The sequence below is a fragment of the Colius striatus genome, chromosome 6, assembly GCF_028858725.1.
Source record: "Colius striatus isolate bColStr4 chromosome 6, bColStr4.1.hap1, whole genome shotgun sequence".
In the NCBI taxonomy this organism is placed as follows: domain Eukaryota; kingdom Metazoa; phylum Chordata; class Aves; order Coliiformes; family Coliidae; genus Colius; species Colius striatus.
The window spans coordinates 42,644,505-42,658,609 of NC_084764.1; the positions used below are offsets into that span (position 1 = coordinate 42,644,505).

The 14,105-nt window shown below is 40.2% G+C and overlaps 1 protein-coding gene across 1 annotated transcript in view; it reads right to left on the reverse strand.

Moving 5' to 3' along the window:
* TDRD9 (tudor domain containing 9) overlaps positions 1-14,105 on the reverse strand; it is a 64,355-nt gene that overhangs the window by 18,608 nt on the left and 31,642 nt on the right. Inside the window, exons 10-22 of the mRNA XM_061998840.1 lie at positions 13,558-13,612; positions 13,322-13,406; positions 12,601-12,658; positions 12,267-12,371; positions 9,961-10,058; positions 9,566-9,697; positions 8,716-8,878; positions 8,569-8,632; positions 8,011-8,074; positions 5,699-5,743; positions 4,321-4,374; positions 1,991-2,107; positions 939-1,046 (exon numbers count right to left, since the gene is read on the reverse strand). Of these exons, the coding sequence (XP_061854824.1) occupies positions 939-1,046; positions 1,991-2,107; positions 4,321-4,374; positions 5,699-5,743; positions 8,011-8,074; positions 8,569-8,632; positions 8,716-8,878; positions 9,566-9,697; positions 9,961-10,058; positions 12,267-12,371; positions 12,601-12,658; positions 13,322-13,406; positions 13,558-13,612 (1,148 nt within the window). The remainder of the gene's footprint in view (positions 1-938; positions 1,047-1,990; positions 2,108-4,320; positions 4,375-5,698; positions 5,744-8,010; positions 8,075-8,568; positions 8,633-8,715; positions 8,879-9,565; positions 9,698-9,960; positions 10,059-12,266; positions 12,372-12,600; positions 12,659-13,321; positions 13,407-13,557; positions 13,613-14,105) is intronic.

Genomic DNA, 14,105 nt, shown 5'->3' on the forward strand with positions numbered 1-14,105 from the left:
AAGCAGATCAAGAGTTACACACATTAAAAGTAAATAGCTCCTTAAATCTAACAGTTTGATCTTAATGCTGCTGTGGCAAAACTAATCTGATCTTTATTCCACAAGATTGAGTGGTATTTTGCTTCAATATTCTTAATGTAAAAAATAAAGGATCAAAACATACATCCATGTGTTTGTGCAGACATGCTGCTGTGCCAGCATCTCCTTCAGTACAGAACTAGCACCTTCTTGGGTAAGCAGTAAAGCATGAAAAAAAGTCCTTGTCAGTAGGATTTTCAATTTCTCTCTGAGCTTTTCATCTCAGTATTTTCTCTTGTGTCAATCAAATACACTCTGAGGCTCACTGGTTTATAGGTTTGTTTTAAATGGAGGTGAAGTTATTTTACAGATATACCCATTTCAGATACAACAGACACTTTCCTATTTTAGAGTGTGTACCATCATGCATTATCACCACAGTCACTTCCAACTTGTCTTTATTCAGTGAGATAGAAAAATATTTGTAGAGATAAAAAGAAAGCAAAATGCAACACTCAGGTAACCTTGAAACAGTAGTGCCTTGCACTATCAAAGAGGAGATTACAAAAACAATTAAACCTTAAAGCTGCAACAACACATTGCATTCACATTAAAAAGTGCCCTTGATGGTCCTGTTCTATGTTTCAAGTCCTCCATTAATTTCATGAAAGTTCTTTGCCTGTGCACTATCAACAGTCAAATGCAGAGGCAGTTCTCAGCAAGAATTCTTCTAACACTGCCCACACCATGTTTAATGTATTGGAAGAAAGGGAGAGAATGCAACTTACCAAGTGAGGATCAGAATACATAATCATTTCTGTCTTTGTCCAAGACAGAATACAACTTGAAAATACCACCCAAACACGACCTATTTTTATTACTTTGCTTCTTTTATTAAATCATTCACCTTCTTAACATACCATTACAGTGGTTTTTGGATCTTTGCCATTAAGTTGTCTCACAGCAAGTTGCTCCTCACATTTTCCAACAGTGAAGTAGTTTGGATAGAAAGCACCAGCTATTACCACCTGAAATCAAGAAAATCTTCTGTAAAATGCAGGACACCGTATTCAATTTCTTGAAAAGAGATACCAACAGATCTTCCTAAGAAGCATTTTTCCTGTCTCTTTCCAGGAATCGCTGTAATAGCAGACTGGATATTAACTCAAAAATCCTTGCAAAATTGTTTTCATGAAAAGAGCCCAACTTCTGGAATGGTTTTACAACATCTTAACATTTTTGTGTGCAGAGTTGCTCTATGACAACTAGAATTGTTAGTGCTTAGTCAAGATGAGGCTTAACTTGAAAAAAATTCACATAAAATAGCCACATGTAGATTGTTCAGTTTTCACGTTACATCTTTTAGTATTTAACACCTCAGCTCTGAAAAGTTCATTGCTTACACAGTTAAACCAACTCTCACTGAAATGACAAATAGCTCTGTGAAAATAAAATCACCACCAATCACTCCAAATAAGACAAGAAACTTAACCAGAAATTTGACACAAGAGCTAGGAAAAAAGTTAATCTGATTTCCTCTGTCCCCCCATCCCCAATCACTACCCAAGCCAATGGTCTCAATAGAGCAATCAAAACAAGTGAAAACATGATTTTCAGAGCTGTTTGATCGTAGCCTTCCAACACAAACCATCCTTCTTTATGGTATTTTTATGACTTGAAGAAAGATTAGTCTATAGAAAGAGATTCATTTATCTCAGTATTACTTGGTTTTGTTGTGATGAACTGTCAGAAGTGAAGAGTCAGAGGACCAACTTAGTGTGATTTCTGAATCATGACAAGTAATGGTGGTTGTCCTTTTAAGTTGTTAAAAGAAACTCCTCTCTTTTTTTCACCTGCAACCTCAGAATCTACAGAGACTTTTGAAACATGGATGTCATACAGGTACCACTATATAAAAATCCAGTTATGAATTTTGTGAACAGTGGCTTTCATGTGAAGAGTCACTAGCTACCTGCAAAATGAAGCGTTGTCTGCACACATGTTCCTTATCCAGAGGAATTGGTTGAGCACTCACACACATGTCAAACGCTTCAACTCGCTTTTTCAAGTCATGAAATAACTCTGCCACCTGAAATTTAAACTCTAAGTTACATATTGAACAGATCAAAATGGTCCACAAATGAAAACAAAATCTGTTAATACAAGTCTAAATCAGTGAGCTAACTCCTCTTCCTTATTCACAGAATCACAGAATGGTGGGGGTTGGAAGGGACCTTTAGAGCTCATCCAGTCCAACCCTCCTGCCAGACCAGGTCCCACCTAGGTCAGGTCACACAGGAACGTGTCCAGGCAGGTTTGAAGACCTCCAGAGAAGGGGCCTCCACACCCTCCCTGGGCAGCCTGGGCCAGGGCTCCCTCATCTCAACAGTAAAATAGTTTCTCCTTATGTTTAAATGGAACTTTGTGTGTTCCAGTTTCTTTCCATTACCCCTTTGTCCTCTTTAGGTGACAAGTATGCATTTCACCTCATACATCTCACAGCGTCTCCACGTTGGAAAGTAATTTCAGTGCCATGATTCAAGGAGTTTTCTTGACATGTCCCTATGAAGTAGAATTCTGTAGCAGCAAAACATCTTATGAAAGTATGATATAGAACAAAATTAGAAAAAAAAAACTGAAATAACCTTTTACAAGATGATTACATTGATTCTCCATTTAAATAACTTTGGGTTTGTATCCTAAAAGGCAAAAAATAGTAATACTAACAACCACCTTGACTTCTACACCTAACTATAGCAGTGACCACACATGCTGCATCCTCAGTTCAGCAGACAACCACGAGCAATGGCTGAGATTGAACTCATGCCCTACAGCAGAACGTGGTCTGTTAAGCTCTTTCAGTCCAAGGCATTTCCAAGAAGCTTCCAAGTAGCCACCTGGCCTCCAAACACACAGTGAATGCCTTCATTGCCTCAATTGATTACAGAGCAAATGTAGAAACACACATTAGTTTTTCATTAGTATCTGATAGTGTGGTAAATAAAGAAACCCCCAAATCTTCTTAATAAGTGTTAGTGTAGGTGTTCATAAGGAAAACTACTTTACTGTAAGGGTGAGGGAGCCCTGGCCCAGGCTGCCAAGGGAGGGTGTGAAGTCTCCTTCTCTGGAGGCTTCCAAACCTGCCTGGACATGTTCCTGTGTGACCTGATGTGAGGAACCTGCCATAGCAGGGAGGTTGAACTAGATGATCTTTATAGGTCCCTTCCAACTCCTACCATTCTGTGATTCTAAGCTTTTTAACTCCTATGTCATGCACAACCTCTTCTTGCGTCATCTGAAACTGGGCCAAGACAACACCAGCTATCCTGGAGGCTATCTCATAATACTGATCCTTCAGCTTGCTAGTTTTACACAATTTGCCTTAATCTCAATTTTCCTTTACATAAGATGCACAACGTGAAAAACTACTGATGTTTCTTATCCAGATGGGGTTTTTTTCCCCCCTGTGCTTTTTGAACAGAGGCTCTCCATTGCTTACACCAAAGGTATGACCCACTTAGGTCAAAGGCAAGGCCATGCTTTGCCAATCACAGTATATCCAGGACTTTTTAAGTACTTACTTCCCCCCTCAAGGTACCACATAAAGCTTGAAGCCCTTTGTGACACAATGCCCAGTGTATCTGAGGGACCTATAGAATTAGCAAGTAATACTAGAGGCCTCTTAAAAATGTTTAAAATATATTAACCAGTTATTAATTTAACAGTACTTTATCTATCCTAACAAAAGGACAGACTCTCTTCAAATGCCACTTCTGAGCTAAAATAATACTGGATGTGCCACTGCTACCAGCTCAGCCAGGAGGTGTCTCTCCATGGTGTTAATTGAGGCAGTTAACAAGCTACTCAAATCCCTCCCAGGCATGGGTACTCTGCCTTATTAGCATATAGAAGTCTACTTGAAGTCCATTCTTCACAAGAATGCACACCCCTGGCTTTCTTAGGACAATTGACCTCACCACTTTCCTTTCTTTGAAACTTCATCTAAATGAGGCCTCTGCAGCCACCTGAGAGAAAAGAAAGGAGCAGCAGGGCAAACTCTGCCTCAATGCTTGCTCTTTATGACCATAAGTAATATTGTACTTTGAGTTCTGATACTCTCCAACAATTTCCTCACCTAAAGAAAAAAAACCCTAGAAGTTCAGTTCATTTGAAGAAAATGCACATTTACATATATATTGATACACAATAATACAGAAACCTTATCCAGGGTCTTAATACCTGTTGACAATAAGGAAATTTAAGCCCTCCTGCTTACAAAAATGATGATATATTTCCTCTTACCTGTCTGATCTTTTTGATATTAATACCATTTGATTGACCCCATGCAAGCTCTTCCTGGTAAAGAAAGTGAAAGATGGAAAGAAAAAACTGTTAGAACCTCTTTTTTTCTACTGCTAGTAAGCTTTCACTCATATTCTTCTCTGTAGACAGAAATAACAGTTATCACAGAGTCACAGAATGGTGAGGGTTGGAAGGCACCTTTAGAGCTCATCCAGTCCAACCCCCCTGCAGAAGCAGGTTCACCTAGATCAGGTCACACAGGAACGTGTCCAGGTGGGTTTTGAAGACCTCCAGAGCAGGAGCCTCCACACCCTCCCTGGGCAGCGTGTGCCAGGGCTCCCTCACCTCACACTGAAAGAGCTTTCCCTTATGCAATGGAAAAATTTAATCTCATTTCACAGCTTTCTTGGCATCCATCAACTACAACATGTAGGAAAACATAAGAAAAACTATTTATTTGGCTAATAATCTATACTTTGGTTATCACCAGTGCAGCTGTGGGTCACCTCATTTTTTCACACTAAACCCATATGTCCAACTCTTCTATGTTGCTAGCACAGAATCTACAGTTCTTCCAAAAAAACAGAACTTCTTTATCTGGATGCACAGCTGTCACACAGATTTTAGACACCTTGGCTACTCATAATTACTCACTGTATGTTATGCACTGGTGTTCATAAAGTATATTGTGTTCCGAAAGAAGCAGGGATATAAAAATGTCTTATCCAGAGGTTCCAAAGAAACACAAGGGAGAATTTCTTCACTGTGAGGGTGAGTGATCACTGGAAGGGGCTACCCAGATGGGTTGTGGAGTCTCCTTCTCTGGAGACATTCAAATCCACCTGGATGAGTTCCTGTGTGCCCTACTCTAGGCGGTCCTGCTCTGGCAGGGGGTTGGGCTGGATGAGCTTCTGAGGTCCCTTCCAGCCCTTGAGATTCTGTGATCTTACATGCACAACAGAAAGACTAATGGCAGTTATTGTCTGTATGCTCCTGCTTTTTTGTGAATGATGCACACACCATCTTCCACCTTTCAGGGATAGTTGGGGGGTGGGGGGGGGAGGACATGTGTTTTTCTTTAAAAAATAGAAAGACAAACTTATGCATATTAAAAATCATTCTTTCCACTACAGCTCCATTTCTCTTTTTGGTTTGGACTTCAAACTCTCTGGTCACTGGTGATCCAAAGAGACTGCATAAGCAATTGCCCTCCAATAGCACTGGTTATGTTGTCTCAAAGCCTATGTTTCTATTTATTAATGAAATACTGTAACTACTCTCAAGAACTGCTATAAAAAAATCCATACTGAGACTATAAAATATTCCAACTTAAAGTCACAAACCTTGAAGAGAAAAGAAGAAATAATGTTCAACCAACCTTGGGATGTTTCAGCTCTCCTTTTTGTTTCCAAACCTGCCATGTCTGTGAAAGAAGTGGCATAGAATTGAGGCAAGAGATTGCAGTGCTTTGCTAATAATTATTACAAAGACTGACGTGGCATGGAAAACTGTCATACTGAAGACACTTTAATACTAATTGTTTATGAATTGTGGGCTAACACAGACTACAAATATTCAACCACAAAAGAGTAAAAGGAAATCTGAATCACAGTAATTTCTGATGGAAGACACTTCTTCACAGCAGTTGCTCCAGCACCTCACATTGCAAGGCCAACTTTTATCATGTTTTTGAGGATCTTGCCTATAAAACCCTCAGTAATCTTGACTGACCTCACGGCTAAACCTGCTCTGAGCAGAAGGCTGGACTACAGACTTCCTGAGGTCCTTTCCAGCCTTAATCATTTAATGATTTTAGTCTATTATGATACTTTCCTGGTTGATTCCTAAGCAGATACAATACTTCTCCCATTTCTCAGTCTTACTATGTTTTGTTGAGGGTGGGCAAGAACTCTGGGTCTTCCTTCACTCATAGTTGTGCACAGAAAGAGATGTGACTCCCAAATGTAATTCTAAGATTGCATTACCCACAACATTATTAGACAGCAACTGCAGAATCCATTTCTTCTCATTTCACAGCAAGTCACCTCATAATACAGTTTTGCAGCTTAATGTGGTCACTGAATGTTAGCACAGTTGAATAGCCAGAGTGCATTTCCTTACCCTGGTTGAGGCTGGCTGATGTACTGGTGTCAAATAACGCTTTTGACATCCACCACTTGCACACTCAAGACTTATGTCACAAAAACAGACCTGCCCATAGAGATACTGCACAAGAAGCTCTGTGGCTCAGAGGCTGGTGCCATCAACACAACTTTGGGTTTTTTTACTATGGTACAATTTTCAAGACGCCAGGTCTGGTGACAGATGGGGTTTACCTGTCTCAAAAGGGGAGAAGGATCCTTGCAAATGAGTTAGTGGGACTCATAGAAAGAGCTTTAGACTAGTTTTGAAGGGGGAAGGGGATAAAACCAGGCCCACTGGAGCTGAGCCTAAGGGTGGCAAGCTAGTGTCTGGGGTGAATCCAACATGATCAGCTTCCTTCTTGAGATGCCTGTACACTGATGCACGCAGCATGGGGAATAAACAGGAGGAGCTGGAAGTCTGTGTATGGGCAAGGGGCCATGATGTGGTGGCAATTACACATGGTGGGACAGCTCACATGGCTGGAATGTGCTCATGGATGGCTATGTCCTTTTTAGGAAAGATAGGCCAACAGGGCCAGGTGGTGAAGTTGCTCTTAATGTGAGAGAGAAAATGGAATGTACTGAATTCTGTCCAGGTGAGGATGAGGAGCAAGTTGAGAGTTTGTGGGTCAGAAGGATGAGGGAGCACTGGAAGGGGCTGCCCAGATGGGTTGTGGAGTCTCCTTCTCTGGAGATACTCAAAACCCACCTGGATGAGTTTCTGCATCACCTACTCTAGGTGGTCCTGCTCTGGCAGGGGGTTTGGGCTGGGAGATCTTTCGAGGTCCCTTCCAACCCTTAAGATTGTGTGATTCTTCCAAGACAACATACTGGTATATAGAAATATCACCTTCAGACTAACAGGACAAGAAAACTATAGTATACAACGGTGAGAATTCAGAGGAGATGATGCTTCATCCTCAGGATCAGTGGCTATGTGCGGCATACGTGCCCACGCCTGCTTCATAAAATTCTGACAGCAGAGTAGAGAAGAACCAGTCAGCTTTCACCAAAGTGAAAATAAGACCAACCTACACACAACGAAATAAATGAAATCTGCAGCTGAAGATTCTGGAGACTCCAGAAGAATACAGAACATGTCAGACCATCCATCATGGAAACCGCTGGACTTTGAATAGTGAATTCTAGCAGGAATCTTCCCTGTGCTGTCCATGGTTCTGGGCTGCAAAACAGCCACGTGCACCCAAGGACTGCATTTGGGCAGAATAGAACATTACAAAGGCAAAGCTATGAAGTCTAGAGTAAGGATAGCAAACTCTTTTGTGCTTGAATTTGCCCACTGCACTTGGTTAAAAGGGAGCTGCCAATATCACTGCATCTCTCGCACTTCACTTTTGGTTACTGTAAGAGACAATCAGAACTGGTGGTGTGATACAGTAGGAATATAGCCTCCAGAAAGTACAACTGAATATCTTGGACTGATGTCAATTCAAGCACAAATCCTGCACTGATCCTACTAAGGTGAGAAGCTCCACCCTGGACTATCAAATTTTACCAGATGATAAGCCAGGAGAAGAACATTTACCTGAAACGCATTCACAATTGCAATACAGTCACTCTTACTATCCCCAGAAAAAAACAGTTTGTTCCTGGCAATACAAACAAAAAGGATTATCAGCAATATTTTTTTTAATTCAAATACTGAATGTATTATACAGCCCAGAATGCCACATTATGAACACCTTCCAGGACTTTTAATACACAAGGTCAATACATTTATGGTAATTATTTGTTCTCATTCACATCTCCTTGCTGAAGGTAAACTGTGAACAGGGTTACAAAGGAAAATCCTCATTCTTTAAAAAAAATCCACATTTTAATAGACATTGCCACATTTTCACATCAGCAAGGTAAAGCTGAAGAATGGTATCCTGCACTCTGAACAGGATGAGTTAGCTCTGTGATTCTAATTAGTTCAAACAGAAACAGACTTCTGGTCACCCCCAGAAAGTCTCTTTTTGCACTATTTGGCACTTAATACGACTCATGACATGGAAAAAGTATTTACTGGTCAACTTTTCTTTCCTTCTTTCCCCCAATGCACAAATGTAGTCAGGAAGTTGTAAAATATCCAGGGCAATACCTGTATTCATGGAAACCCTCTCTGAAAGACAGTGAAAAAAAATTCCGCAACGAGAGTGCTGCAGCTGCAACAGAACCAAACCAAAATTAAGACCTGCAAATCATTTCTTTTTAGACAAACACTCTCACATGCTCTTCTTTCAGTTACCTATAATAAGGCATTCTTCTAAGCACCCGAAGGCGTGCCCAAGCACTATCAGTTTTCCAAGACGCAGATCCACTGGCAAATCTACCAGTATCCTTCCTAAGGAAGTCATCTCACCGTCATCTGGATTTTCGTCTGTTTGCACACAAGTTCTAAGTGCTCCCAGCTAGAGAAATGAAAATTCATTCACTAGTGAAAGTTGACAAAGTAAACATAAGACCAGTTTGTAAGAAAACAAGACAAGAAATTATCTTGCAGTTACCTCAAAGCAACGCCAGTTAGCATCGAAACTGTAATTAAGTGGAAGTTCCCAAATCAATTTTACAAATCCAGTATTTTAAAAGCAGAGTTTCTACTACCTATGCTGGATATAAAAGGAAGCTACAGATGATACCATGTCTTATGCACTTTGAAAAAGAGAGTTTAGTGCAATGTATGTTCTACTCTGTATCAACTTTACAACTGAAGAATGAAATCACTAACTTCCTTGTACAAGTCAGAAAGAGATCTTCAGGTCGACTCCTATAGATTTCAAGGTGCAAGAGGGTGATTTTGCTACTTATTAATAGATCATTTCACTTAGAGTTCAAGATTTCTTCTTTTTTTTTCTATCCTTTCTCACCACAGACACTAGTTCACAAACAGTGTCCTTATCCTCTGATGAAATTACAGTCCTGTTTTAACGAGGCAATTCCAGAAGTTACGCTGAAGAGGATGGTAATCAAACACAAAAGATTCAGTCACTATTTCAGGTTCCAGTTAAGGTGGCTACTACTTGAAATACCAAGAAAACCACTTCTACAGTACATTTTTATTACCTTGATTTTCACAGCACTAAGAGAACACCACCTACCTCTTTCAGCTCACGTATGGTACGCTCAATGTCACGTACTCTAGGTGGAGAGAGAGCTGACGACAACACGGCTTTTGGTGACCCCATATCTAGCTGTTTGATTTTTAACACTGTAGTTCCCAACTGACAACGCTGAAGGGAAGACAAGGATACTGTTACTTTCTCCCACAGGAAGTGTGATAAAGTGGTTTTTTTTAATGAAAAAGCAAGTTTACAGTTTAGTAAAAGCCAAAGTCAATTTGGTGTAACTAAGGATATTTTGCCTTTGCTTATTTCTAACCCATTTTACTGCTATAACACATCTCCTCCTATGAAGAAAACTATGTGGAATTATTTGTCAACTTGAATTCTACATGCATTAAAAGAAAATTCTTATTGTGCCCCAGACATCTTACCAGTATCTCTGGTACCAGCCTCTCTGGTATGAAGTATGTCCAGAAGTCCTTGTATACAAGTCTGTAACAAGACCCTTGGGAAACACGTCCAGCCCGACCTTCACATAAAAAGACAAATCACCATTTTGTAAACTGCCCAAGTTTCAGGCTGCTCAGAACCCACCCATCTACAACCCTTATGAGCAGCTGAACAGCATGTGACAGCTGATGCTGCAGGCTGTCCACTGTTTTGCTCTCTTGCAGCAGAGATGCCCAATGGAGACATTCTCTCTATCTTTTCCTACATGAGGATCAGATGGAATAATTTTGCTTTCCTAGCATCACTAAAAGAGTTACTTCAGTATTTCACTCAAATAACTTTCACACAGTTGCCCTCACACCAGCATCTCCCTTTATCAACTGAAAGACTTGACAAATCCTACACTAGTATTTTTACACGATGAATATACTTGGATTTCCTGTTAGACTCTACAGCTAGCAAAAATCTTCTTTATAAACAACTTGTAAGAGACCACGATGAACAGCACAACATCCTAATGATTTACTATGTCTAGAAAACACATTGTTTCAGAAAGTCTATCTTCATACCATTCATTTCAACAGAGAGCTTATTAACTGGTACTCCACTCAGTGGGACTCTCCATCAGAGTCATGCACACAACAAGTCCAAGTCTGCTGTAAAAAATACTGGTTGTATATTGGCTGGTTGTCATAACCTGCACCGACCCTGAACCAAATGGAAATAAAGCTGTGTACTGGGTTTAAGTTTTGGTAGTGGAGGGAGCTACAGGAGTTTCCTCCATGTCCAACAGAGCCAACATCAGTCAGCTCCAAGAAACACCTGCCGATGGCCTGAGGTCACAGAAACACCAAATGGCAGGGGCTGGAAGGGACCTTTAGAGATCATCTAGTCCAACCCCCTTGCTAAAAATAGGTCACACAGGAACCACCTGCAGCCTGGGTGAAGACCTGATGTTGGAGCAGGTGGATGCCTGAAGGAGGCTATGACTCTGTGGGAAGCATGTTCGTGGGGTCCTTGCAGGACATGGGAGCCCGTGGGGGATACACGCTGGAGCAGTTCATTCCTGAAGGACTGTTTTCCCTGTGGATGAGACCTGCTCTGGGGTAGTTCACACAGAACTGCATGCTGTGTGAAAGACCCATGTTGAAGGAGTTCATGAAGGAGTGTTTCCTGTGGGAGGGACCCCACACTGTACTAGGGGAAGCATGAGGAGTCTTCCCCCTCAGAGGAAGCAGCAGCAAAGACCATCTGTGATGAACTGACCATAACACCCACGCCTTGTACCCCAGTGCTGCTGGGTAGAGAGGAGGTAGCAACTTGGGAAGAAGAGAGGGATGAGGGAAGCGTTTTAAGATTCAGTTTTGTTTCTCATTTCCCTACTTAGTTTTGGTTTTTAATAAATCAAACCAGTTCTCCCCAAGCTAAGTCTGTAATTGCTGAGTGATCTCTCTGTCCTTATCTCGACCTGTGAGCCTTTTTCCCCTGGCCATTCTAGCAGGGTGAGCGATAGAATAGCTTTGGTGGGCACCTGGCATCCAGCGAGAGTTAAACCACCACAATGCAATGGTAGTGGCTGATGGCTAAGTGATCTTCCTGTCCTTATCTTCATCCACAAGCCTTTCATCACTATTTTTCTCCCCCTGTCCAGTTCAGAGGGGGAGTCATAGAGTGGCTTTGGTGGGCATGTGGCATCCAGTCAGGGTCAACTCATCACAAGCTAATTGAGAAATCCCCATAATATTTAAAAATGTGGACATATTTCAATCTATAGATCTCATTGTTACCAATTTATTTAGTACTCTTTTCAACTGAAACAAAAAGACTTTGATATGAAATCTTACTTACCTTGTGCTGCAAACACTGATTCACACTAGAAAGGCTGCTATGGATGTTATAACTGATTTAAGAGTGACAAACAGACAGCAAAGTTTCTTTTACTGTTGAAACTCACAAGTAGTTAATACCTCTCAGTACCTAGCTCTTCTTTTTAAAGGTGTCTCAGGATTAAAAAATAAAGTATCCTCATAATACAGTTCATGAATGTTCTTATTATTCAATAAAGTAAAGAAACATTCCTCTGGAGAAATACCTGAACAAAAGAAAACATTCAGACGTAGGTGTTTAAGCATATTTTAAGATCCTGACAGGGTAAGGAATTATGTTTTGTATAAACCATTCACAGCAAAATAATCCATGCTTTTTACTCTTAACAAAATGAAATGCAATGTAGAATCCTCCACGAAGGTCAGCTTATTAAGTTCCTTTATGTTATCTATTGTCTTACCTTTTCTTTGATTACAGTTTGATTTAGATGCCCAGACAAGTCTCAAGCTCCCATAATTCGTTTCCTCATCACAAACCAATATTCTAGTTAAGCAGAAATCTATCACTGCAATTAAGACAAAAACAAAAATCTAGTAGTATTACACAGCAACTTATCCTCACAGCAGTGGAAAGAATATTGATTTTCAGAAAAGGAAAGCTTCAACTCTTTGAAAACCAATACAGACAACACTTCATCTTAAGGGTTGGAAGGGACCTTGAAAGAGCATCTAATTCAACCCCCTGCCAAAGCAGGTCCACAAACACAGTGCATATACAAGATTTAGATGACTTACCATACTTAACATCAGGAACTGTTACAGAGCTCTCTGCTATGTTTGTAGATAGAATAACCTGAGTTTTCAAGGAAAAAAAAAATGAGCAATGAATGCATTAATGTTTCCACATGAAAACTCCAACTTGCTATGGAGAAATACAAATGGAGTGGTAACATAGTATTTCTGCTCTGCATATTAAAAAAAGCAGTACAACACAAGAAAAAATGGATTTTCCTGTTTTAAGATCAGCAAAGCATAAAGAAGAAATACAGCATATAACAATATGGAGGAAGAATGGAAATACTCCTTAACTCTTCGTCAAAACACAACATCACACTACTAGCAGACAAAGAAAAGCACAATCCTAGGCAGAATGTACAAGACAGGCAAGAAACCTCCTAGACTGGAGGACTACTGTGCTAGGTAGTGCCACTAGCAGCATACTTCTCTCAGGCTGGTGTAGGAATCAACATGCACAAACTATTCTCAAGGATAAAAACTGTGTCACATAATTATTTAAGGATAACTTCCTGTTATTGCACTTCTCTAACACAAGTTAAAGCCACAGCTTGGTAAGAAAGGCTATGAATTTGTATCCTGAGAAAGCAAAACTGCTTTGCCCTCTCACAATGGTTTGAGTTTCCACAGCTAATATTCATTTCTATACACAATTGCTTGCTATTATTACTCTAGCAAAAGGTTTCACACACTTAAAAAGCAAGGACTGAACAATATTTACTTTTCTGTAGCCAGGAAGTGAAGCCACAAACACATTACTTTGCTCCTCTAATGTCACACTGGAGTGAAGTGGGTACACTTGCCACCTAAAGAAAATATGTATTAGTGAAATACTTCCTGATGGAAGAATATAAAAAATTAATTACACCTCTGTGCTAAATTGTCTTCTGTACCCAGAACTCACACAGCCAAAGGATTCATGCTCAACTTTAACTGAACAAGTGTGGTCTAACTTACCTTTGCTTACGTATCTTGGAGAGACGTGAGTGCATGTAGCTTATTTCACACACACCTAGGGAAAAAGTAATCAAGAGGTTGTTTTCTTTTTATAGTGATCACTAACAAATGTAAAACCAATTTATGTCTACTTAAATTCTTAATTGATTTTCATCATAACCTTCTTTTCATCATATATTAAAACAGCAGAAGAGTTAAACAGTAAATGCAACAATCAGTAAATGGGTCAGGTTTTCTGGAGCCATTTTGCATCATTTTACACTTACTGAAGTGGTTTATCATAGAGAATGGCTTGGATTTCCTTTCTGTCAGGGTAAATCTTACAACTGAGGGATTTTTGCCTTCTTCCTGTATACTTCTCCACAGGCACTTTTTTTTGAGGAGCCTAGTTTACTTCTTATTGAGGTTTCAATTCCAAGAGTCTCTTTGTCAAAAATGTGTCCAAGGCTGGGCTGGACATTAAAAATGAAATTGTTCTGTAGCTGCAGTACAGGGCTGCTGCTATTTTCAGTGAGGCTAAATGCAGTTTGAGCATCTGGGTGTGAAAG